Source organism: Folsomia candida, unplaced genomic scaffold, assembly GCF_002217175.1.
Source record: "Folsomia candida strain VU population unplaced genomic scaffold, ASM221717v1 Fcan01_Sc023, whole genome shotgun sequence".
Classification (NCBI taxonomy): domain Eukaryota; kingdom Metazoa; phylum Arthropoda; class Collembola; order Entomobryomorpha; family Isotomidae; genus Folsomia; species Folsomia candida.
The window spans coordinates 1,249,356-1,272,481 of NW_019091215.1; the positions used below are offsets into that span (position 1 = coordinate 1,249,356).

At 35.4% G+C, this 23,126-nt stretch overlaps 3 protein-coding genes and 1 long non-coding RNA gene across 4 annotated transcripts; 1 reads left to right on the forward strand and 3 right to left on the reverse strand.

Moving 5' to 3' along the window:
* Positions 1-2,969: 2,969 nt before the first annotated feature.
* LOC118438548 lies at positions 2,970-5,943 on the reverse strand. Its single transcript, XM_035859001.1, has 4 exons — positions 5,831-5,943; positions 5,320-5,585; positions 4,885-5,204; positions 2,970-3,923 (listed from the first exon to the last, which is right to left on the reverse strand). The coding sequence occupies exons 1-4, from the start codon at positions 5,835-5,837 to the stop codon at positions 3,479-3,481; spliced, it is 1,038 nt and encodes a 345-aa protein (XP_035714894.1). The 5' UTR covers positions 5,838-5,943; the 3' UTR covers positions 2,970-3,478.
* Positions 5,944-6,846: 903 nt separating this feature from the next.
* LOC118438602 lies at positions 6,847-8,283 on the reverse strand. Its single transcript, XM_035859098.1, has 3 exons — positions 7,666-8,283; positions 7,444-7,577; positions 6,847-7,374 (listed from the first exon to the last, which is right to left on the reverse strand). The coding sequence occupies exons 1-3, from the start codon at positions 7,857-7,859 to the stop codon at positions 7,295-7,297; spliced, it is 408 nt and encodes a 135-aa protein (XP_035714991.1). The 5' UTR covers positions 7,860-8,283; the 3' UTR covers positions 6,847-7,294.
* Positions 8,284-8,529: 246 nt separating this feature from the next.
* Positions 8,530-9,778, reverse strand: LOC110859022. The gene is made up of 3 exons (XM_035859085.1): positions 9,541-9,778; positions 8,902-9,041; positions 8,530-8,812 (listed from the first exon to the last, which is right to left on the reverse strand). Exons 1-3 carry the CDS (start codon positions 9,735-9,737, stop codon positions 8,733-8,735), a joined length of 417 nt encoding a protein of 138 aa, XP_035714978.1. The 5' UTR covers positions 9,738-9,778; the 3' UTR covers positions 8,530-8,732.
* A 9,694-nt stretch (positions 9,779-19,472) lies between these two features.
* LOC118438596 lies at positions 19,473-21,963 on the forward strand. The gene is made up of 3 exons (XR_004836938.1): positions 19,473-19,639; positions 19,961-20,049; positions 21,136-21,963. It is a non-coding gene; the product is annotated as an uncharacterized LOC118438596 (long non-coding RNA).
* The last annotated feature ends 1,163 nt before the right edge of the window (positions 21,964-23,126 follow it).

Sequence of the window (23,126 nt, forward strand, 5' to 3'; positions counted from 1 at the left end):
CTTAACTTGTTTGTTTATACCTTTGGAAGCAGCCTTATTCAAATGAATCCTAGTCCAGTTAGGTGAATTATACACTTTCCATGATGGGCTCATCATTATGCGAACTTTTAGCAATGATAATTATGCAAAGTGGAATCTTACCTATGATGCGACTATTTCAGGAAGTAAGATTCTTATTTCATAACATGGTTATTTGACAGTGGATTCTTTAACAAACGTAAGAAATGCAAGAATTTGTAGTCTGGTAAATAGTTTATATATTCCTCAAGATGTAAGCGAGTAGAAAGTAGTCATGATAAATATATAGGTGATGAATGTATTGTTTGCGTAATTTTTATTATATTTTACTTTGCTTCAGGGCTTCGAAGATGGTTTCTAAAAGGTTTGCGAATAACGCTAATGTGTATTTCTTTCCCGCGGGTAACAATATTGGGTAGAGTTTACCTAATCTGTATGTAAACGATTAGACATTTCGCTAAATTATGTTGATGTATGTATTTATTAGTACGTCCAATTTCTGTAGTGAATAGGTACATAATCACCCATGTCATATGGATTATTCCGGCCTTCTTCGCTTTATTGAAGTTTTTGTGGTAGGCCAATTAAAATCTTACCCAGTTCTCTCATGCCTGCACCTAATTTGTGTAATGAAGCTGTATAAATATTGTCGTGAGCAAGCTTTCCGACAGGAAAAGAGTCAAAATTTTGAGAAACTTTTCAACTATTTGTAAATTGTACTTGGTCCTGCAAATTACATATTTCTAGAGAACCGAATTTGACAATAAGGAGTGAATTTATGTCAACTATAATTTTAAACTAATTAAATAAATTATTAAATTGTTCTTATTTTTTATGTAGTGTATTTAAATATTTATTATTTTTGCCAATGCACATGTTTTTGTATAAGAAGTATTTATATGGAAAATAAAATCAAAATAAATTGTAAGTCGTACACAGCTGTTTGATTAATCATTTTATTTAGTTGTTGCAATAGAACGTAATATTAGAACCATTTTAATTATTATTGAATAATAGATTAATTTGTACATATTTACATAATTACCCAAATTCTCTAAAATTAGGTTGTTCAGGTATTTGCTTACGTACGTATGTATATATTTAATGGTACTTGGTCCCAGATCCAGCATCGGTTCAGATCCTATTTGATAAAGTTTGATCTTATTCTTTAAAATGTAATCGATTGAGGTTACGTGAACAAATACATAAATCGTCACTATTCTCATTAAAATCTCTGATTTAAAATTTCCCATTGTAACCTGTCACACACTCCTGTTCATTAAATCTTATTAATATTTTGTTAATAAATAACGAATTTAGTATATGCTAACTTCATTTCGCCGTGATATTTTTGTGGCATCGAAGATTTTAATTTATACCAATTGCATAATTCTGTTGTGTTAATATGTCTGCGTTTAAAATTAATTGATCCAAAAACTGGTATGAATATTTGTAGATTTCCAAATTTTAAGCTTACGAGTTTTTATGTATGTATGTACGATCAGAGTAAATCAAGTCAAAGTGGCTTGTCTTCACATACATAATAAATTAAGTAATTACAATATGCATGAAATAAATGAAATCTGTGTTTGCATAATTATAACTTTTCTTCTGTTATGAAAAAAAATATTTATGTATGTATGGGGTGTTCCATAAGTATCCGGAATTTTTTCAATCGCATATATCTATGGGATATCAGGTTGCCCCAAATTCGAAATGACCGAGGTCGTGTAGCACAGACATCTATCTACCAAAATCCGAAAACCAGAAGTCGATATCTCTTACCGTTCCAAAACGGGGTCAAAAACCCTGGAGCAACTTGCAAAAGCTGTCCGCCACTACCTCGAAAAAGTGGTTACGCGCGTCAAGAAATTGAGTTGTAGCAACTTTAAAGACCAAATAATTCAAAAACCGAAAATTTGTTATGCACTACTGAGGTATGAGCTACAAAAAACTGCTAATCACAAAAAAATATCTGGTCGCCCCATTCGTATGGCAGCACCCAAACTGATAAGATTCGTAAAAACAGAAATCTGCACTTTCGGAGCGTAATTCGATTCAGTACTTAAAGTTATCACCTAACATAATACATCATTTTAAAGCTTAGAACTTGGACATTAAATCCAATAAGGTTTTATAAACTTACAAATACAGTGGAGAATAAAATAAAAGTATCAAACCAGATGACGGAAAAACGACTCGACCTGAAGTCATCAAAATTGGACGTCCCGTACAATACGATTTACAACCAAGATCATCAAAATGATTTTATTTCCACATAATACAACTCTACCAGCTTCAAGAAAACTAGATAAGCAAAACTTTAAAATAAATCTAAGCAAAATTATCACGCTCCGCCTGAAAACGGATCAAATGCAATTAACATGGGAGAGGTGAACAACGTTCCCAAATTTGTCTCAAACAAGACCTATTGAAGAATTTCTGTCTTTATCCAGTGAAGAATATCATAGTCGAAAAACTTCAGCCAAAATTTTGAACTTATTTCACAAAGTGTGGTCAATAATGGCAAAAAAGGTAGCTCAAAACAGTGGCGAAGCACTTTCTGGACCGTCTCACAAAAGCTTCTACAGTTTTGGCGGAAGGGGGTGCATGAACCATTTGAAGCAAAAAATAATTAGTTTCAGCCCTTGTCTACTTCTGACCAAAACTGTGTCTAAATAACTTTGTTACTTTATTTTATATGAGCGAATTCAAAAGTTCCGGATACTTATGGGACACCCCATATTTATATTATGTTGAATTTTTTATTTGATAAACCATCCGTACGAAAAATTGACTATTTCCGTAACAAATTTGTTTTGAACGGCATAATTTTAATACAAAGCGGTAGCAAGTTTTATAACACGGAGAAATCGATACACCCGTAATTATGTACATATATATGTATGCCTGATTTCTAACAGTATGTTGTAAATATGTAGTTTAATGAATTTAATGCAAAGTCCGTAATTTATTAATCCAATATTTATAATATCTGTAATTCATGTACTGTCTATTTTGAAACTTGTTTACATACACTTTTCTCATCTCATCTATTTGTTCGTAAGTTACTTGTGTAATATTTATGTTAGTAATGCATAGATAATATTAAAATTAACCAATTCACATGCACATTATATGTACTTACTATGCTAGTTAAGTATTAAAATGTAAATATTTAATTGACAAATATGTAAGTACATACATATGGAAGTAAATTCCTATTACTTGTGCAATTTAAAACCTTGAAATAAATTTCTTTCAATTTATACGGCAAAGTCAAATATGTCCCATTACGTTATTTACGTTGATTACGTTACGTTGATTACGTTTATTACGTTATTTCCTGAATCATACACATGCCCAAAATCCAATTTCGCTACTAACTAACATTACAAATTTGTTTAAAATCTAATTCGAATTTTATCCAATTTCTCCAAATCGTTTAAAAAAACATCAATTAAATCGTTAACGACCCAACTCCCCAGAACATTCTTGCATACAAATAGTCTATCACTTTTATATAATCAATTAAGCAATTTACCCTAACATTTTCCTCCCAATTTGTGTTATATATCACAACCATGCGTTGAATTGCAAGTGCAGATTCAGCCAGGATTTCCTGTCCCGAAAGCTTGTCAATGATGCATTCCACCCTATACACATCGTAGGAATTGTTCTCCAGTGCTGGATGGGATGGACCTTTCCACCTACACCCCACCGAAGGACCCGCCTTGCGACATCGGATATTTTGGGGAAACTGTCCCAACTCGGAGGTACGGCTAATTTCTAAGAAGTTACTCAAGGGAAAAATCTTATCGTGGTCTGCTTGGCCATAGAAAACCGATGAGTGATGCCCATCGTACCTATGATAGACAGCATAATAGGATTGCACCGCCTCGATCCTATAATTTGAAAGAATAAATAAAATATTAATTACATATATTCCGTACAATATATTATGCAATCGAATATACTAATTAACCCTTTCACGTGTATGATTAACGACAAGAAAATGGATTGAATCGGGTACGCTATAAGTATGTTGTGGTCATGGCACGGGAGGAGAAATTCAGTTTTTAATAAAACTCGAAAAACTGAAAAATCAAAAATTTAACCTTGAGTTGTATAGGTAAATATCAAAATTTTTGTGAAGAAAATCTTCAAATTTAGCATTGTGTTGGCATAGGAGATATCCCTCAAAATTGCAACAAATTTTAGGTGGCGGAGAGAAAATGGTGAAAATCAATGACCTCCTAGAAACGACAAGTGTCTTCCTTCCGCGCCATGACCACGATTTTTCAGGACGACTTTTGTCGTACTCCCGAATTAAACCATTTCTTATAAAACGACAATTGTCGTCTTTACAGTTTAAAGGGTTAACCCTTTAAACGAAATCGTGCCGTGTAATAACAGACAAGAAGAGGGATTTCGATTTAAAGTTAAAAATCGATATATGTACGTATCAGGGTAAGGAAAACCCTGGGATTTTGCTATGGAAAACCCATTCCCAGGGGTTTTATGTCGGCATTGCTTGCGGGTAGTTCAGGTAGTCGTTGTTTTGGGGATAAACTGAGTCAGTGACTCATGCATTCAGTTCTGAAAACTATCTACTTTATAAGTAATTAAGCAATAAAGCTGCGTATTAGTTATTTCTTAATAACTAATTAAATTATGGAATTGTTAATACAGCCCTGGTATCGTACTTTATAAAATTTGAGAACCCCAACTACCCGTGGGTATTGTTCAAAGTTGCTAACATGACCCGGGGTAGCATAACCTCTAGCATGTATAAAAACAAGTACAAAAAAATTAATAACTGCAGCAAATAAATAATAAAATAAAAAAATAACAAACAAAAATTACATTTTGTTGATTGCGAGTTTTTTGTACACTTCTAGGACCCAGAGCCCCTTATTTGCCAGGATGGATCTCCAATCCTGCTCAATGTTTGGGAATTTCTTGCCAACATATTCCACGTAGACGGCCATAACGGGAAAGAAACCGAGCACGAGGGGTCCCACGTGTAGCGGATATTTCCTAAAGATCGAACTAGCTTCGGAAAAGCGCGCCAAAATTTCTTCAATTTGTCTAAATCCAGCGATCGCAAAGGACGCGTCTTCTTCCTTAAGGTGGACCATTGTGGATTGAAAAGCTTGAATTTTTGCATTCATATCGGACATTGCCTGGATTAAGATGCGTTTATCAATTTCACCCGTAATAACGGCCCAAAATACTTGATTTCGTTCCTGAGTGACACCTTCAATGAATTCGAGAATGCCAGAAATTCAAAAACAATACCGATTTCAGGCAAAACTCCACCCAAGTGTATGGCACCAATGACCAGTTCGAAGTCATGAATTCTTTTGAAAGATTTCCGGTAATCAGCCATTTCCCAGGTGTCTTCGCCCGGATTGTAAAACATTTTTGTGAGTTAAAGTCCTCCATCGTCATGGAAGGGACGCTAATGAGACCGCCGTGGAGGACAATTTGCGCTGATAAATTGCTTGGCATGCAGAAGAGGAGGGTGACGATAAGAGCAATCCTTTTGTCAAAGTTCGGCATTGCTAAAAAATTAGAAAATAAAAATATACACCGAAAAATTTTACTGGCTTGTGAAAATTGGGTATAGCCCAAGTTACGTTTTTATCTTAAAATATGTACAATTAAGATTATAATTATAATCTTAATTATATTTTAATACATTAAAATTTATAATTATTATTAATTATATAATATAATTATTAACGTTATATTTATAATTATATGTATGTTTTTATTTTGATAATTATAATTATTTTATGATACTTACCGATCATGAATCACAAAATCAGTGGTAGAATGCGTAAAAATAAAAATTAAGAAACTTCAAAACTCAATAAATCTCAAGACAATTTAATAATATTGACGGACTATGTAAGAAAGAGTGACAACATAAGACGCTTTCTTAGACTTGGTGGTATTTATATACAGGAAAAAAACAGACACGGCACGCATTGTGCATGTTTGAGAGTTCAATTTCCTTCCATGAATGGTAATTATAATCACTTATAAATAAATCAATTCAGTGATACATATGTAAATTGCACTATTCTGCAATTTATAATCTACACTTATTTAATCCGTGTAATGGTTTGCTCAACTTTAACTTAACGAAATGTATAATTGACGCATTTGTTACATGGGGCCAACAAACTTGAATGACATATCGTTTAGAAATACATTCATGCTCGTCATTATAATTATATGTATGTAACTTATTTATTATGAGTTGGAGATTATTAAGCTATGGCTGGATTCTTTAAAAAACAAGAAGAAGCAAAAGACGCGTCCCAAAATCGTAATCAATAGACAAGTTCTTCATTCATTATTTGTGAATAATGACCCCAATATATTTTCATAATATCATAATTTTTTTAGGTTTTCTGCACTTGTTTTGTGCTCAATTTATGCCGTATGACTTCCTCAATAATCAGCAATAAAATTCTTACCATCATATTTACTTAACATACTTTATCATCAAGGGTTTTTGTCTTTTCACTCAAAGAAATTTTGTCCCCGTCCAAAATCAAGTCCATCCTTGCTTTAGGAGAATAATAAATAGCTTGACGACATGTCGTCAAAAAGGGTGGAATTTTATGAAATTTTGAATATAAACTACAAATTCATTTTGTAGGCACGTATGTATATAGAACTAGCATCATCAAAAATCAGATAAATTTAATATCCTTTTCAACCTAACATCTTGTACTTTACATTATTTTATAAGTTGTAATATCTTGTTGTGTACATAGAACACCCGTTGCCTATTTATTTATATAAATTATATAGAGCCACTTTTAAATCGTGCAATCTCTGTATGTACAAGAACCTTCGTAGGTTTGTCATCCCACTAAAAAACTAATCGAACAATAATATAAATAGATTCCAAATTCTTAAAAAACTGATAAAAACTGACAATTTTTCTTTTCTGCAACCCGAAACTTGACTCGTGCCTGGATATTATAATGCCCATTTTTCAACACGATTTCAAGTCCATCATCCATGTTAAGTCGGCATGACACACTATCTTCAAACGGATACAATGTTTCAATTGAGTTAGGCCAATAAGAAATTGATTATGGTATTGTGGTGGAAAATCAAAATTTAGTGAATTGTTAAAAGTAAATATAAAATAAATAATAAAATATAAATTTATTTCTAGATAATTTTTGTTATCATATCAATATTTGAAATTGGAGATGTGAGCAAGGTTTAAAATAAGAGGATATGCTCCTTAACACTTCTCTGCTAACCGGTTCACATGTTGGCCATGATGTTTCTCACATTCAGGCAGGGGTATCTCATCCATGAGGTCTAATTAAATTAATTCTAAATAAGACCAACAGAATACTTTAATTGCTTCATAAGATATTAAGTACTCACAATCGTCTTGCTTCTTGAGATCTTTCGGATAAGATGCAAAACAGCAACATCGGCAACAGAAACAACAGCTCCAGATAACGGCGATTAAAACGATGAGAATGATTGCGAGTTCAATACCAATTACCCAAAACACCCTGCCCTCACGAGAAATAAATAAATCGTCATAAATTGGTTGGAATAAGAGCAATTTAAAAATCTGCTTAAACAACAAAATCTACTTACCAACCCGGGACTTCATCGTCATAGTAGAAAGTTCCATTGTATTTGTGGCAGATTTCCTCAGAGCAGAAAGCGCAATACGAGGGGCACTCGAAGTCCGACGTTTCCGTTGTAGATGTAAACGAACCCTCCAGTGTGGCACATTGAAGGTAAGAGAACACCGAGAAAAATACCAACAATTTTATCCAACCAATCATTTTCTGTTATGATCAGGATTAAATGAGAATGAGAATGAGTAAAGGTTAGGTTATAACAGAAGTTGGGGTTGATGAGATATTTAGTTAATGTGTAGAATAGAGACCAGTAATCTTCCAGGCGTCATCAGAATGGTAATCAGTTTCATCATAAAATTCCTGCTTAGGTTGATGATGGATAGGGCGAGTGAGTGGATAAGTCATAAATGGGTGCCCATTGGTATGACGTAAATATGTAAAATCGTATTCAGTTATATATGCTGTAGGTAATCGAGTTGTATTAGTTTCGCAATATGTGAACAACATAGCACGACGTGAAGCACATTCTCTTCTTTTTAACCTTGCTGTCATAAGCATTATCACAACAATCGGGCTGACAGGGATAAATATCTAAACCCAATTAATTGAGTCATCACGCTCAACTGAATACATATTATAAATCGCATCACTGTGAGTGATTTTCTTTGGTATGGTTTGTCTGAGAATTCTGAAAATTTTATCCTAATAGATATTTACAAGCAATTTACACAAAAACATTGTTAGAATTTGTGCCCGATCATTTGATCCCGATGTTGGAGCGCGGTAAGTTTAAACAAATAAGAATGGGCGACTCTATGTATGATATGCATTACTTACTGCACGATAATTAATAATATGTAGTTAGAGACGATCCTTGGTTTGACAGTTCTACATAACTTAGAAAAAATAATTTTACTGACATTGTTGATACATTTGTAAAGCTTGTTACATATTTAAATAATAAAAATCTCGATGTGTATAGTATGCGTCCATATTTTACTGGAAGATATTTTTTTATAATATCAATATCTATAATTGTTGGAGGGGACACGGTTGAAATTACGAAAATAAGGAGTATCAGCACTTCTCAATAAGCGGATTTACATGCTGGCCATTATTCGGTTCAAATTTAGGCGGAGTTGATCCGTGGATGAGGGCTAATTACAGTAATTCTTAATTATTCATAAACCAAGTATTTATGAAATGAATACTATAACTGTTTGGCTGTAAAATGTAAAGGACTTACAAACATCGTGCAACTTAGATACTCTCTGCCTTGGATAAGACGCAAAACAGCAACAGCGGCAACAGAAACACGCACAAAGGATAATACCGACGAAAACTGATATCCCGAACGCGGTTGATGTACCTATTATCCAACCCACCCTGAAACCAGAATACTTTTTAACATCTATCGTTAAACACACTTAGAAATAATCTTGATTTTTTTGCAAGGTAACGGCATATTTTACTCTAGATATTTTTTTCACACAGATTTTCAAATTACTTCAAATTAATTCAAATTATCTCAGAGTATGAAGTTCCCCTGCCCGAAAATTTTAAAATATGTCAACAAATTTACACACTTAGAAATAATTGTGTTTTTTTGCAAAGTAATGTCACATTTTACTCAAGATGAAGTAAATTATTTCTACATCCTGCGTAATACTTAGACACTTAATAAAAAGAAAATTTACGCTGGATTTAGTATAGTTTACTTCATCTGAAGTAAAACGTACCGTTACTTTTCAAAAAGTCAAAATTATTTCTAAGTGTGTAAATTTGTTGACATCTTGCCAATGTTGCGGGTAGGAGAACTTCGTAATTTGAAATAATTTGGGGTAATTTGAAAATCTGGGTGAAAAAATATTAATAATCTACTTACCATTTAGGGAGATTATCTCTATAGTGGTATGAGTAGTAGTATTTGTGACAAATTTGGTCAGCGCAATAATCGCAATGCGAGGGGCATTCGAATTGCGAAAGCTTGGATGTGAATGTAACCTGCTCATGGGGCAGGATGGAACACTGTATGAGAACAATGATTGGTAAAACTAAGGAAAACTTGATTCCACCGAACATTTTTTGTTTACTGTGTAACGAATAAGTTATGGAGAAGAGAGAGTTAAACTGAGAAATGAGAAAAATATTTCAAGTTGTATGTATGTATACGAAATCCAGTTATCTGCATTTGACGTCACTAGATTCACTTATCGTTATGGGTGTCATGATAAAAATAATAAATTTGGAGAGGTGTGCATCAAGTTGATTGTGTGAGGTACATATGCATTGCCATCCGGTACATATATATGTAAAGGGTTCGGATTTAGTTTCTCCTCACTTCAATGGGTAGGGCGAGTTCGAAGATGGACACTTATGGTCACAGCCTTCAAGGTCAAAAGGTCACGAAACAGAATTTGAGGGTCAAAAGGTCACGAAACAGCATTTAAAGGTCAAAGTGCATATATCCATTTTATAAGAAATTTAATCCCGATCTCAATGGTGACCTTCATTTTGACCTGATATTTAGGTCATCAAATTTCATGAAAGGTCACCTAGAGGTCACAGAAAGGACATGTCGAGCTATGAGGCATCGAACCATAGACCTCCGGGTACTGAAGCCGGTTCTAACCCTTAAGCCAAAAAACCAGGGCTTCTATACTCTCATGCATCCTATTTTTCCAACATTGCCGACGTCAGTGCTTCCTAATCAGTAAATTTATTCGGATGCCCAACTGTTTTTAACAAATATTATTTTGGCTATGTAGGTCGCGCAAAATGATAAAAAAACGTATACATAATTATTTTATTATTTACATAGAGTAAAATAAAATTGCTGTAGACATATATATCTAGTCGAAATTTAAACGGACAAAGTAGATGTAAATAACTTGACATTTTACTTCTTTACGTCCATAATATAATTTGCTGATCTGCCTCAAAATCCTACAAAAACCCCGGAAAACCCCACACAAGCCTGCAAAAAACCCATTAAGCATTTCGGTTTATCCGGAGATTTGATACCCCAAAAACCCCAATCCCGGGTGGCGAACCCTGGTCGTACATATCAACGCATTACCTTGCGTACATGGGTGACTATACCCCCATCATAATAAATTTGTTACCGATCCATAATAAATTTTTTACTAGGTTGAAAATTATCGTAACTATAGGATAAAATTTTTTACACACTTACAATGGAGGCGCAAACCATGTTCAGCGCAGATAATTTTTTGACCATGTTAGTTTGGAAGAACAAGTCTTTAGAAACAACATTTGGTTTGGTACTTGCGCAGATGCGCAAAATTCGGCACGTTATAGGCGCCGCAAGTTCGCAAAAATGCATGATTTTTCATGCACGGTCGAGCGCGAGCCCAGCTTTTTTCCGTCTCTGTCGCTCACTCTCTCACTTCTACGCGAGGGCATTGACCCCGCAACCCTTCATCCGCATTTTTCATCAACAATTCCGAATTGTTATATTTTCAACTATAAATTTTCCTCAATTTTGTAATGTTATAACAAAAATTTTCTCTTAATAGAAAGAATCAACACTTTTCGAATCTTTTTGTTGTCAAATAATTTTTATACCTTGTTCAGAAAACGTTTGGCAGAAGATACATACCCGATGCAGACCAGAGAAAGAACAAATTGAAGAAATTCTTGTCCAAAAATCTTATAAAATTACTAAATTACGGGTGAATTAATTCCAAAATTTATAGTTAAAAATACAACAATTCGGAATTATTAGTGAAAAATGGGGATGACGAAGGATTACGACGTCAATATCCTCGCCTCGGAACGAGAGAGACGGAAAAAAGCTGGGCTCGCGCTCGACCGTGCATGAAAAATCATGCGTTTTTGCGAACTTGCGGCGCCTATAACGTGCTGAATTTTGCGCATCTGCGCAAGTGCCAAACCAAATGTTATTTCTAAAGACTTGCTCTTCCAAACTAACATGGTCAAAAAATTATATGCGCTGAACATGGTTTGCGCCTCCATTGTTAGTGGCAGATTTATTATCATGGAGATATAGCCACTAATCACGTTTTTAAGTGCAAATAATTACCTTACTAAATATTTTTGAGCTCTAACATTTTTGCCAACGTTTACTTTGGTAAATATTATTTTAGTTATTTATTACGGCGATGAGTTCGGCTTAATTGACGATGGATTATTGGACATGACTTTTGGCATGATTTTCGTCCACATTCAACCACTTGGACCGACCTTGCAGCATTTACAGGAAAGAGAAAGCATTCGCTATTGGGGGGCTCACTTTCTTTCGAAAACATTCTACAATTCTGGCCTTGGTATATTATTTTTTTAAGAAATTTTATTTATTTATTGGTTTATGAACAGTAGTAAAGATAATTTTCACATTTCAGGTGTCGCACTTTTTGGCATTGTAGAACTTATTCTATGCTACGCGGCCATATTTGGAACTGCATATGCTGCAATTCAACTTATGATTTATGCACAAACGACCCGATATTGGCTCGATGTTCTAGAGTAAGCGTATTTTAAATTAAGGACGTCATAAATTAAACTACGATTGTAACAAATGCAATGGACATCAATTATTTTTGTTTGTTTTTTAATTGGTGTTCATTCATTTATTTAGAAAAGATTCACAAAAAACGTTCGCCCGATCATGGCTGAATCTCAAGAATTTAAAACTGTATCGAACTCTCGCAGTTTTGAACGGTATACACAATGAGGCTTGCTCTCCCGTTTTATGGCCAAGTAAGACAAGATTTCACAATTTATCAAATTAATAAGTATTAAATAAATGGTAAAATCGGTACACAACGTACACTGTAAATTTGGTAATAATTTTTGTGATTTATTACCGAATTCGTAACGCATATGACTCTGCAGATACGGTAATAACGCGCATTACATTTGGTAAAGATTTGGTAATAAATCTTAACCATGTTGGTAATAATTTGTTACCAATTTGTAGTAAAAGTCTACCAACTGTTGTAAAATGTTTACCAAAATTCGTAACGTATATGACTCTGCAAAATTATTTACAGTGTAAGAGTTATTTATTTACAAGGTAATTGTGGAAAGTTTTATCCCAGATTTTAAGCAGATAGGGACAGGGAGATTGAGATACTACTGAAATTTTCCCGGAAATTATCCATATTTTTTGCATGTATTTTTCCTCATGACAGTTGGTTAACAATAACTTTTCATCATAATTATGTATATATTGGTAATTGAGCAACTAAGAATGCGATGGTGTGAAGTGTAACCCTCCGATTTGGTTGAAATTTTGAAATTATGTGGTCCATGTCAATACAACCAGCGTTTCTTCAGGCAGTTTATGCGATGGTCAGAATTTGTCAAAATATTTGAGGTCAAAGTTGAAAAATATGCGATTTTTAGCACAGGAAGGGAATGGAAGTGGATTTCACTTCCTTCGCATGCGAAAAATCGCCGTTCTTCAACTTTGCCTTTAAAAATTTTGGCAAATTCTGACCATGGTACAAACTGTCTGTAGAAACGTGGGTTGTATTGACATGGACCACATAATTTCAAAATTTCAACCAAATCGGAGGTTTGCACTTCACACCATCGTATTGTAAGTACATAAAATCCAATATTTCTACAGTTACACAACACGTTCTCTGCACGCTGCATGTTATTTGCAACGTCCTCATCATAAAATGCTTTCGCCTTCTGCCACTCCCGATCCGCTCCATCTTGGCCCTGAGCACGTTCGCGTTCGCCTTTTTTGAGCAAAGTTGTCTCAAGGCGGCGGCAGATGTTTATAAAATTTCGAAACGATTTCGAGACCGTATGGGACGGGATGCAGCGAAAAGAAATCGCATCGTGGGGAAATCGCTGAGATGTTTGCGAATTCAAGTTAGTGACGCGTATCACTTTAAGATATCTACTTTCGTCACCTTCACGCAATCTGTGGTAGAAAATACGATTAATGTTATGCTCACTTTCTTTTAATTTAATGGTAAATGGTTTTGAATTATGAACAATTAACGATTTGCCAAATTGTAGTGTGAGCTGTCTAGCAGGGTTAGTCAGTGGGAACAAAAAAAAACAAACAATAAAACAAAACAATTATAAAATATTTATATATCGCTGTAACCATAAATTTGAATCTATATTTTTAGAAATGGTGTTTAACGAATTCAACAGCGTAACATGTTCGGAATTCGATCGATAATCGCGAATTTGCAAAAGTGAGTATTCACTTTTAGTTTATTCTGTATGTAAATTTCTTACGATAATTTTTGTATTTTTAGCAGATTCTGTAATTTTTACATATTCTAAGAAATTATGTTCGTAATTATGTATTGGCGCTACCAAAATTGCGCCGATTAGAAATACCGTGCATCTATTTATGGATTTATGTAGTAAGGGCTCGGTATTAAAATTAGGGGTCGCATCCCCGGACCACTTTTTTTATTCCCCGGGGATCGGGGAATCCTCGTTCCCCGGGAAATTCCCCGGGGTTCCCCGCTTTGCCGTATTATTAAATTAGTTGAAATTTGACCATATTTATATTAAAAAAGTAGGTAAATTTGTATTAGTTTTATTTAAATTCAAGTTTATTTATTTTCTTGAAAAAAGAACAAACAAAACTACTACTCGGCAGATCGCTTAAAGTATGATTTCAGGTAGCACAAATCATCCAATGTCGAGTCAGATAGCCTGGACCTAAACTTGTTGCACACATACCCCGACACTGAAAAAGCTCTCTCGGATTCAACACTGGTGGGCTTAACAGTTAGCAAATAATCATAAATTAATGACAAGTTGTAACCTCTAGTCCCACCATCCTCGAAAAGTTTCATTTCCTGCCTCAAAGTCGTAAGAAGGGTCTGAGATTTCTTTGACTTTTCGGTTGTCGGCGGGGTCATAGCTTTCTTCATGATCTCGTTTAGCTCGTCCTTAAAGGTGGCCGCCGCGCTTGGTTGCACCGTGAAGTCTTCATTTGCAGGAGTATCATTCGATTCTTCATCGCCCACCACGGTTCCAATTCTTGTCCGGGTTAGCATTTTCTTCAGGAAATTCTGCACTTCAGTTCGAGTTATAGTGTCAGCGAGTTCTTCATCTTCATTTGCATAGACTCGGTTATGCAAATATCGCAGAACCTTTGTTAGTTCAGTTCTCCTTTCCATAACACGGAATTTAATGGATGACGCCAGTTCGAGTGAAACCGAGGATTTTTGAGCCCGTAGTTTGGAAATTACAAGGTTGAGCGCAGCATCTGTAGTTATTAGATTCGATTCTCGGTTGCAAATGACTTCCACCGCGGCCCGTATTGGCTTCAGTGCTTCCATAACTTGAAATATGTAGTTAAATTCCTGTTCTTCGAAATTGGTGGCTACTCGTAAATCGATAAAAGCTTTCTTAATACAGGTTCGAATTAAATGAAATCTTTCGATCATTGCGGCCAGGCTGTTCCAACGGGTTCGGCAATCAAGGATTAAGTTAAGTTCCTTTTGGAATTCTGACTTCACATAATTTTGAAGGATTTCATTCTTCTTTGGGGATCTGCGAAACATCTTTACAGTAGAACGGATCTTGTCAATTATTGGCTTAAGAATTGGATTTAGTGAAGGAGCATCAGATTCTTCAGTCAAATCAAAATCTGTCTCGGCATTCTCATCATCAGGGGATGCGTACTCTACAAACTCGGACCCCTCGTCGTCACTGAAACTGGAATTTTCATCTATGGCCTGAAATATTAGAAATTGGTTTAAAATTCCTTATCGTATATTCACTAGGGAAGCCGTTGGAGTTCATACCTCTAAATTGTCAGTATCTCCAACGTTTTCTCCTTTGGCATAAAGGACATCAAGCACGGCGAGCTGAATTCCATGAGCAAGACAAAGTTGTTGAAATGTAGGTGCAGCGTCCCTTCCAATCTTTTTCATTACAGATGACCCATCAGTAATAATTGCTACTATATCCTTATGGAGGTTCAATCCGACGCTTGTTATTTTCTCGTCAACAAGTTGCAGGCAATTTTCAGCAGTGGCGGAACCCAGAATCGGCACTAGCCCCAAATTCCAGAATTGTTGTTGTTTTCCAAGAAGTATGACGCTAAGGTACCGTCGATTCCGCATGGATGTCCATTCGTCAAACGTAATACTAAACTTCGTCCCTTGCTCGTTCAACTGCATGATTTCCTTTCTGTCGTTGTCCCTTAGACTTTGGGCAAATTTCCGGACTTTTGATTTGATTGCATTAGGGGAAGAAAGTACTTCAGAAAATCCACGACTTTTCAATCCCGCTCGAATATCATACGAATTTGCCATTACTTGAAAACTTAATCCATCCAGCGCAGCCATCCTAGCGTAGGCAATCTGAAGGGTATCGTGTTTAACTGACAGGTAGTCCGTAATTCGTTTAGATTTTTTAGATGCGTGTTCCCGTTGGCGGCCTGCAAATTTAAATTTCACTTATTAGTAAAAATTTTCATGTAATTAGCTTCCTTGTGTTCAGTATGTAGTACATGTGTTGACATTTATTATCAATATTTATCATACCCGAATCAAGGTCAACGCTGGTTAAATTGATGATATCGAGGTCTACGTTATGTATACGCTTCAGATGATCCCGACATCCCTTAGTTGACCCACCTGAGGTCTTCAGAATTGGTTTTTTACATTCCGGATCCTTGCACTTTGCTGTAGCTCCAGTGGACTCTTTCAAAAAGTAGTGCCAAATTGAATTGACTTGACTGGACTTCCCCGGGACTTCAATGTAATTTGTCTCCGTGATTGAACTCATTTTAATCAGATAAGTCAAACTTGTACAATTAATTAACTAACAGCCAAATAAATACACCGGTAGCTGTTTCATGCGAGAGAGATGGGAAAATAAAGGTTTGAGTTACGCGGATTGATTTTTCTCACGTTTGACCATAGCTAAATTTTCCCCGGAGAGATGACTACTCTGCTTCGGGGAAGCGGCGACGGGGTTCCCCGATCCCCGGGGAATCCCGGACGGGGTTTTCCCGGGGATGCGACCCCTAATTAAAATCTCGTTAGTAAATTTGTATGCGACGGTAAGACTTAAATACCAAGCAGGAGCAATTTATTTGAATACCGTGAAATCGTTACCAGATTTCTGACGGTGTGGTGTTGTGTTAATCAGTAGTTTAATCATTAGTAAACAATTAAAATATTTTTAATACTGGATTTAATCCAGTGGATTAATACAATGTTTTGTAATTAATAAGTCAATATTGAAACGGAGACTTTACCGATCTATATAAATTTACAATATCTAACGTGTCACTTGCATGCATCAATTCACAATACTGCTCAACTTAGGATTAAGCCTGCGTGATATTTTATCTCCTCGCTCTATTGAGCGAGAAGAGCTCTCGCTCTGCATTTCCTCTCTATACTACGCATGAGTCCAGAAGTCTGACCGTATTTTTCACTTTGAGAGTTTCAAAGTGGACGCAAAAATTTGAAATTTTCACAATATAATTATTAATAGTTTTGCAACAAATTACCATTCATCGATAAGCAATTGTGATTGTAGATTTATTTATATTAATCAATAATCTCAATATTACCGAAATTTGCACAAATATTGATTAATATAAATAAAACTACAATCACAATTGCTTATCGATGAATGGTAATTTGTTGCAAAACTAATGACAGCTATATTCTGAAAATTTCAAACTTGAAACCCGCAAAGTGAAAAATGATGTCAAAATTGTACTACTTTTTGAGATTAGTCTCAACTCGTCATAGAGTATGTGTGGTGGGAAGCTGCCACCACACACTGGAAACCACTAAAAACATAAACAACTCCAGATGAGTTTTGCAGTTTTTTGCAAATAATTCAAAATTCCCACCGAAACTCGTGAACTTTTTACCCCGCCGAGTTCATCAGTTTCGCCACTAAAGGGTGTTAATAAAGTCCGATCCCATGCATTTTTTGGAGCGTGGTTGTTACAAATTCAGCTATAACTTTTGAACCAGTGAAGTTATTTATTTCAAATTTTTACCATGGGAGGAACAACTAAACGTGTAAGTCATGAGCATCTTAGAGTTGAGATACAAACATTGCATCAGCAGGGGCTTAAACCTACAGAAATTGTGCAAAAATTGGGCTGCAGCCGCAGAACTGTTTGGAAATGGAAGAATAAAAATTTTGTCCACGACAAAAAGCGACCAGGGCGACCCAGAAAGGTGTCACCTACCACAAAAAGAATGATTAAAAACAGACTTTGCAAGAAAACCGGTAGTTCATTACGTAATTGAGCAAGGGAGTTAAATGACTCAAAACGCTATAAAGAGAAGAAGAAGCAAATTAACTGTGTGACCGTGCAAAAATTTGTGAAAACTACGAAGTGGGGTCACACAGCTTACAAACTAACCAAAAAAACCTCTCATGTCACAAAAATATATCGATGACCGTCTGAAATTTGAAGAACTCCTTCAGAAAAGTGCCCATTTGAGTGAAAAAAGACTTGGTGAAGAATTGCGCAGTCACATCCTTTGGACTGACGAATCTATTATTGAACTATATCCAAAATTGAACCAACAAAATGTTCGTTACAGGACAGAAAACAAATCGGATGTACCATCAAGAGCGATCCCAAAATTCGGGCTTAAAGTTATGGTAGCGGGTGGATTTTGTGCACGTTGCGTGACCCCTCTACATATCATACCAAAAGGCCAATCAGTCAATGCAAAGCATTATATGGAAAAAATATTACCTATCTATTTCGATAGCATGGGGAACAAGGAAATATTTCCGAATGAAAGAAAAATAGTTTTCATGCAGGATGGTGCTATAGCCCATACAGCAAAAGCGAGTTTGAGTCTCATCAAGACGCAAGTTTCAACGGTCTGGAGCAAGGGGGTGTGGGCCGCTAACGGCCCAGATTTGAATCCCCTGAAGAACCAGTGGTCCATACTTAAGGAAAATGTATACAAAGAGCCACAACCCCGGACGAGGGAAGAGCTAGTAAAAACAAGTTCAAGATGTATGGAATTCGATTTCCAGAGGCACATTGGAAAAATTAGCACAGAGCCTTAAACAACGAGTTGAGGGCATGGTTAAAGTAAATGGTAACAAGACCAAATACTAAGGTAAATATGTCGAACATTTTTTGTAAGTATCACGGGTAGTTTTTTTTTATACTAGCCTTCACTTTTTTACAAGAAAAATGGGATCGGACTTTATTAACACCCTGTATGTGATGGATAAGGATTTGTTTAACATGAAATATAGCCAATTCTTAATTAAGAATTCCGTGTGCATGCATGAAATACCAATCATTATATGGAAGCGAACGCAACACTCTATGGTGAAACAATCCTCATGCTATACGAGTTGCCGGTACTAGTACCGACGAGAAAAATATACTAGTGAGTTCATATCTATACAAGCGAAGCTACATCAGTCATCCATGGTGTGCATGTACTTATTTTTAAAAAGGGTTACATTACTTCTAAAGGCGTACAAGATATTTGTCAGAGCAAAATATGTGACAAAGTTTACATTTACATAAATACATATGTATGTATGCACATTATTCATCACACCCTGATACATATTTCCCACGTTATGTAGTCAGGTAAAAAAGGGACGGATGAAATTCCGTGGAAAACTCCGTGTGGAATTTTTAGCCTCGTATATATGTAAAATCTCACATTTTCGTCCCGTCTTAACTGGGTTAAATTTATCCCACATTTCTCAGAAAAAATGACCCTTTTTTAAGTGGTCCTTCGTGAAGGCCAAGACCACGCCGACCTCCTTAAATAATGTAATGTATCGCGATTTCTTACTCAATACGATTTCTACCTCTTTCGCGTAAAGTGCTTAGAGTGTAGCATTATGAAGCTTTACATCAATTCCATTACAGAAATATTGTGCCAAGCATAAAAGTGAAGTGGAAACGTAAAATATGGAAAACAATTGTTCATGTTTTTCTACAAACTTGAAGCAGAAATCCAGAGAGAATTTCGCAACGTTATATGGTAAGCAAATAATTAGTTAATTTACATAATTGGTGTCAATTTGCGTAGGATTAATAATAAATCAAGTTTTAATTGCTAAATCTTATTAGGTATGTAGTTGTAGCACTCGAATTAAAAATTTAGTAAGCGTTTAAATTTAAAAATTCAATCTTTAAGAATGTAATTCAATTAGTAAATTCATAATTTCGTATTAAATACATATAAAAAATCTCAAATAAAGATTTCTGTCTAATAAAAAATTAATTTGTTTCTGAAATTTGACATGGAATTAATGTTATCAGAATTTGGGATTTTTAAAAAGTAGTATATTTTTGATTGCAGAAAATCCACATTAGTGTGTGCACCTAAATTCCTGGACCGCATGGAACAAAATTTGCTACAACTTTGCGACGATCTTTTTCTCTCTCGAGGTAAGGAAAACAGCCAAATTTTTATTGTTAGCTTATTGGCATTGAACTTCGAGTAGCATCTATACATGGTCATAAATAATTGTAATTTATAGTTAAATTTATTGCTATTTAATACATATGACGATATGTTAACTCTCTGACTACAATTATTCAGAGTTTTTTTTTATGAAATCAATTCGCCTGTTTTCATTTAATCTACAAACTTGGGAAAATACACATTACCTTAGACTTTAAGTTCTTATGGTACAATTTTGTGGTAGCCATTGCAGGGTAGTTGATACAATATATACTTTAAAAAATAATCCTACCCCTATGAAAAGCAAAGGCACTCTTAATTCTGTATAAAGTAACCTATATATACCAAATCCAGAGTAACGTTGACTCGATAAGAGGTAAAGTTTACCCTGGATTTAGTAGTGAACCTACTAAATATAAAATTAAAAGTGCATTTACTTTTCAAAAGGGTAACGTTATCTTGAAGGGTGGAGTACTTAGGAGGGGAGCTTGCGAGGTTGATAATAACAGATCTTGGTGCCCTTTGGATATGTGGTAGGGACCCATGAGTGTACTAAAACCCTGAAGTAGTTTGACTCCATGGCCACATTTGCGCCCGCCACACCCACTCAAAAATGTCCAAAAAACGCTTTCACCCCAGTTTTCACTCACTCAAATCCACGCCAAAAATCCAATTTTACTCGGATTTTGAAATTTCTTTCACCATTATACTCCCAGATAGTTGCTTTCTTCAATCCAATATCAAACTCAAACTCAATATCAAACAAGCAACTATCTGGGAGTATAATGGTGAAAGAAATTTCAAAATCCGAGTAAAATTGGATTTTTGGCGTGGATTTGAGTGAGTGAAAACTGGGGTGAAAGCGTTTTTTGGACATTTTTGAGTGGGTGTGGCGGGCGCAAATGTGGCCATGGAGTCAAACTACTTCAGGGTTTTAGTACACTCATGGGTCCCTACCACATATCCAAAGGGCACCAAGATCTGTTATTATCAACCTCGCAAGCTCCCCTCCTTAGTTTTGTGTATTTACATGTTTTTTATGCAATGCTAATTATCTTTTGATACTTCAGATTCAATGGAACTCCCACATCCAAGGCTGGCCCACGCTTCCTACTGGAAATTTGCACACTGGAAAATGCATGAAACGACTTTCAGCAGCGTCTCACCTCAGTTATGGACCACTCTCCAGGAAGTCACCATTCGATAATTCGGATCAACATCGTCCACTTCCTCCTGCAACAAGTAATGTAGCGTCTTCTAATTCGGTTTAAATAAGTTTATCCGCTTCAAAAATAGAGATATATGTACTGATCTTACCTTAAACATAACCGATAACTACACAAATTATTTCAGCATTTGAGCTTCTAAGTTTGCCAATTTTTCAATGACATCTACAATTTTATTACAAAATTATTTATATTAAGTTGCATAAATTTAACTCGTCCAACTTTTGTAAGCAGAATTTTTACGTATGTATTCGTCTTATCTGTTTTGATGATACTCAGAGTTTGGGGAATATTAACTAATTCGAAGTTAGTTTCCCGTGCAATCGAAAAATTTAGCACATTCGAGCCGCTTTCATAAGTTCGTTGGCCAATCAAATCCTGTCCCCAGTGACGCGGGTGTCAAAAAAGCAGATACACATCACGTGGCTATTATTTAGATAATCATTTTTCGTCAATTTTTATGAACATTTTCGTTTATATTTGTTACTCTATTGCTAAATTGAAGTCGACCTTCCTCCTGTTTTCATATTTGGCCAGTGTAATGTCACTATTCTATTGTCCGGTTCGGAATAATCCTGAAATACTAGAAAAGCGCATGGGTCCATTTGTTTGACAAACATGTACAATTTGTTGAATAAGGTTAAGTCTGCTACATATATATAAATAATTACAATACCGTATTATCGTTGGGTTAAGCGTAGGCAAATTATGCGATTCCATTATTCACTCCTTCGATCTCCTAACCGGGTCTCTATCGAACATAATCATGAAGAATTCATCACGTTTTTTCTTCTTTGCAAACAAGTAATACATAGTATACTGGCGTACGTACCAAAATAGTGAATATTTTGATTTGTGCAAATTGAATTTGCCAAATTCACTCGCCTGTAAGGAGTTTCGTACCCGTAATTCGGAACCTCGTCATGCACATCGAAATGGTTGGGATGATGGCTATCACTTCATGGAAGTTGCGTGTGACGGGAAGATATCCAGATGGAATGGGTGAGTGGAGGTCCAAGCCGTCGTCCCCGATAGAGTCCATTCCGCCGGCATGTGGTAGTAGGGGATCGGTTCCGCAAGTGTAATGCGATGGTCTGCAAAAGATATCCCAAGGACATCAGTCAGAAGTTGATAGGCATGGCGATTGTATCGTTATAGCTTGGGTCAAAGTAAGCAACAAGATTTTTTTTTAGTCTCCACGAAATGTAATGTGGAATGACTACGATCAGAAAATGGATCTTTTAATAATCACGGTAAAAAGAGGTGGAAAACCCAATAGGAATAAAAATAAAATCTTTTTCCTTCATATCTAGTAGGAATTGATAGTTAGTATAGTAATAGCGAAAACTGCTGGTAATAGACAGCAAACATACAGCATATCTCAACATCTTGTTGGTGATGAAGCCCTAAATTTGTTCGTGGTAATATCCTAGTACTCGAAAGAGTTGTCGCAAGAAACAGTAGTTATGTCATAACTTCGTGGGGCTGACCGCGTCTTGGTTGTGACGAAATTGTGATCGTAGTCGGCACCCCATTTGAGTCCACGCCATAGTTGTAATCCTCGTATGCCGTACATACATTTATATACAATTAATTCTCTACCAAAAGTAATCCACGGTAATTGGATAGGAAAATGGGAACCTTCGCCGATGCCTGTTTCCATATTTAAATCATATTGAAACCCATGTGACGAATCGAATAACGTGCATAGTGCTTAATCTATGCATTTTAGAATGAAACATCTAAAAGTCTCGTTTTATAATGTACAACATAAATATTTTAATCATTTATTACTTGTTGATTGTCAACACAATAATACAACGTTTACCTTTCAT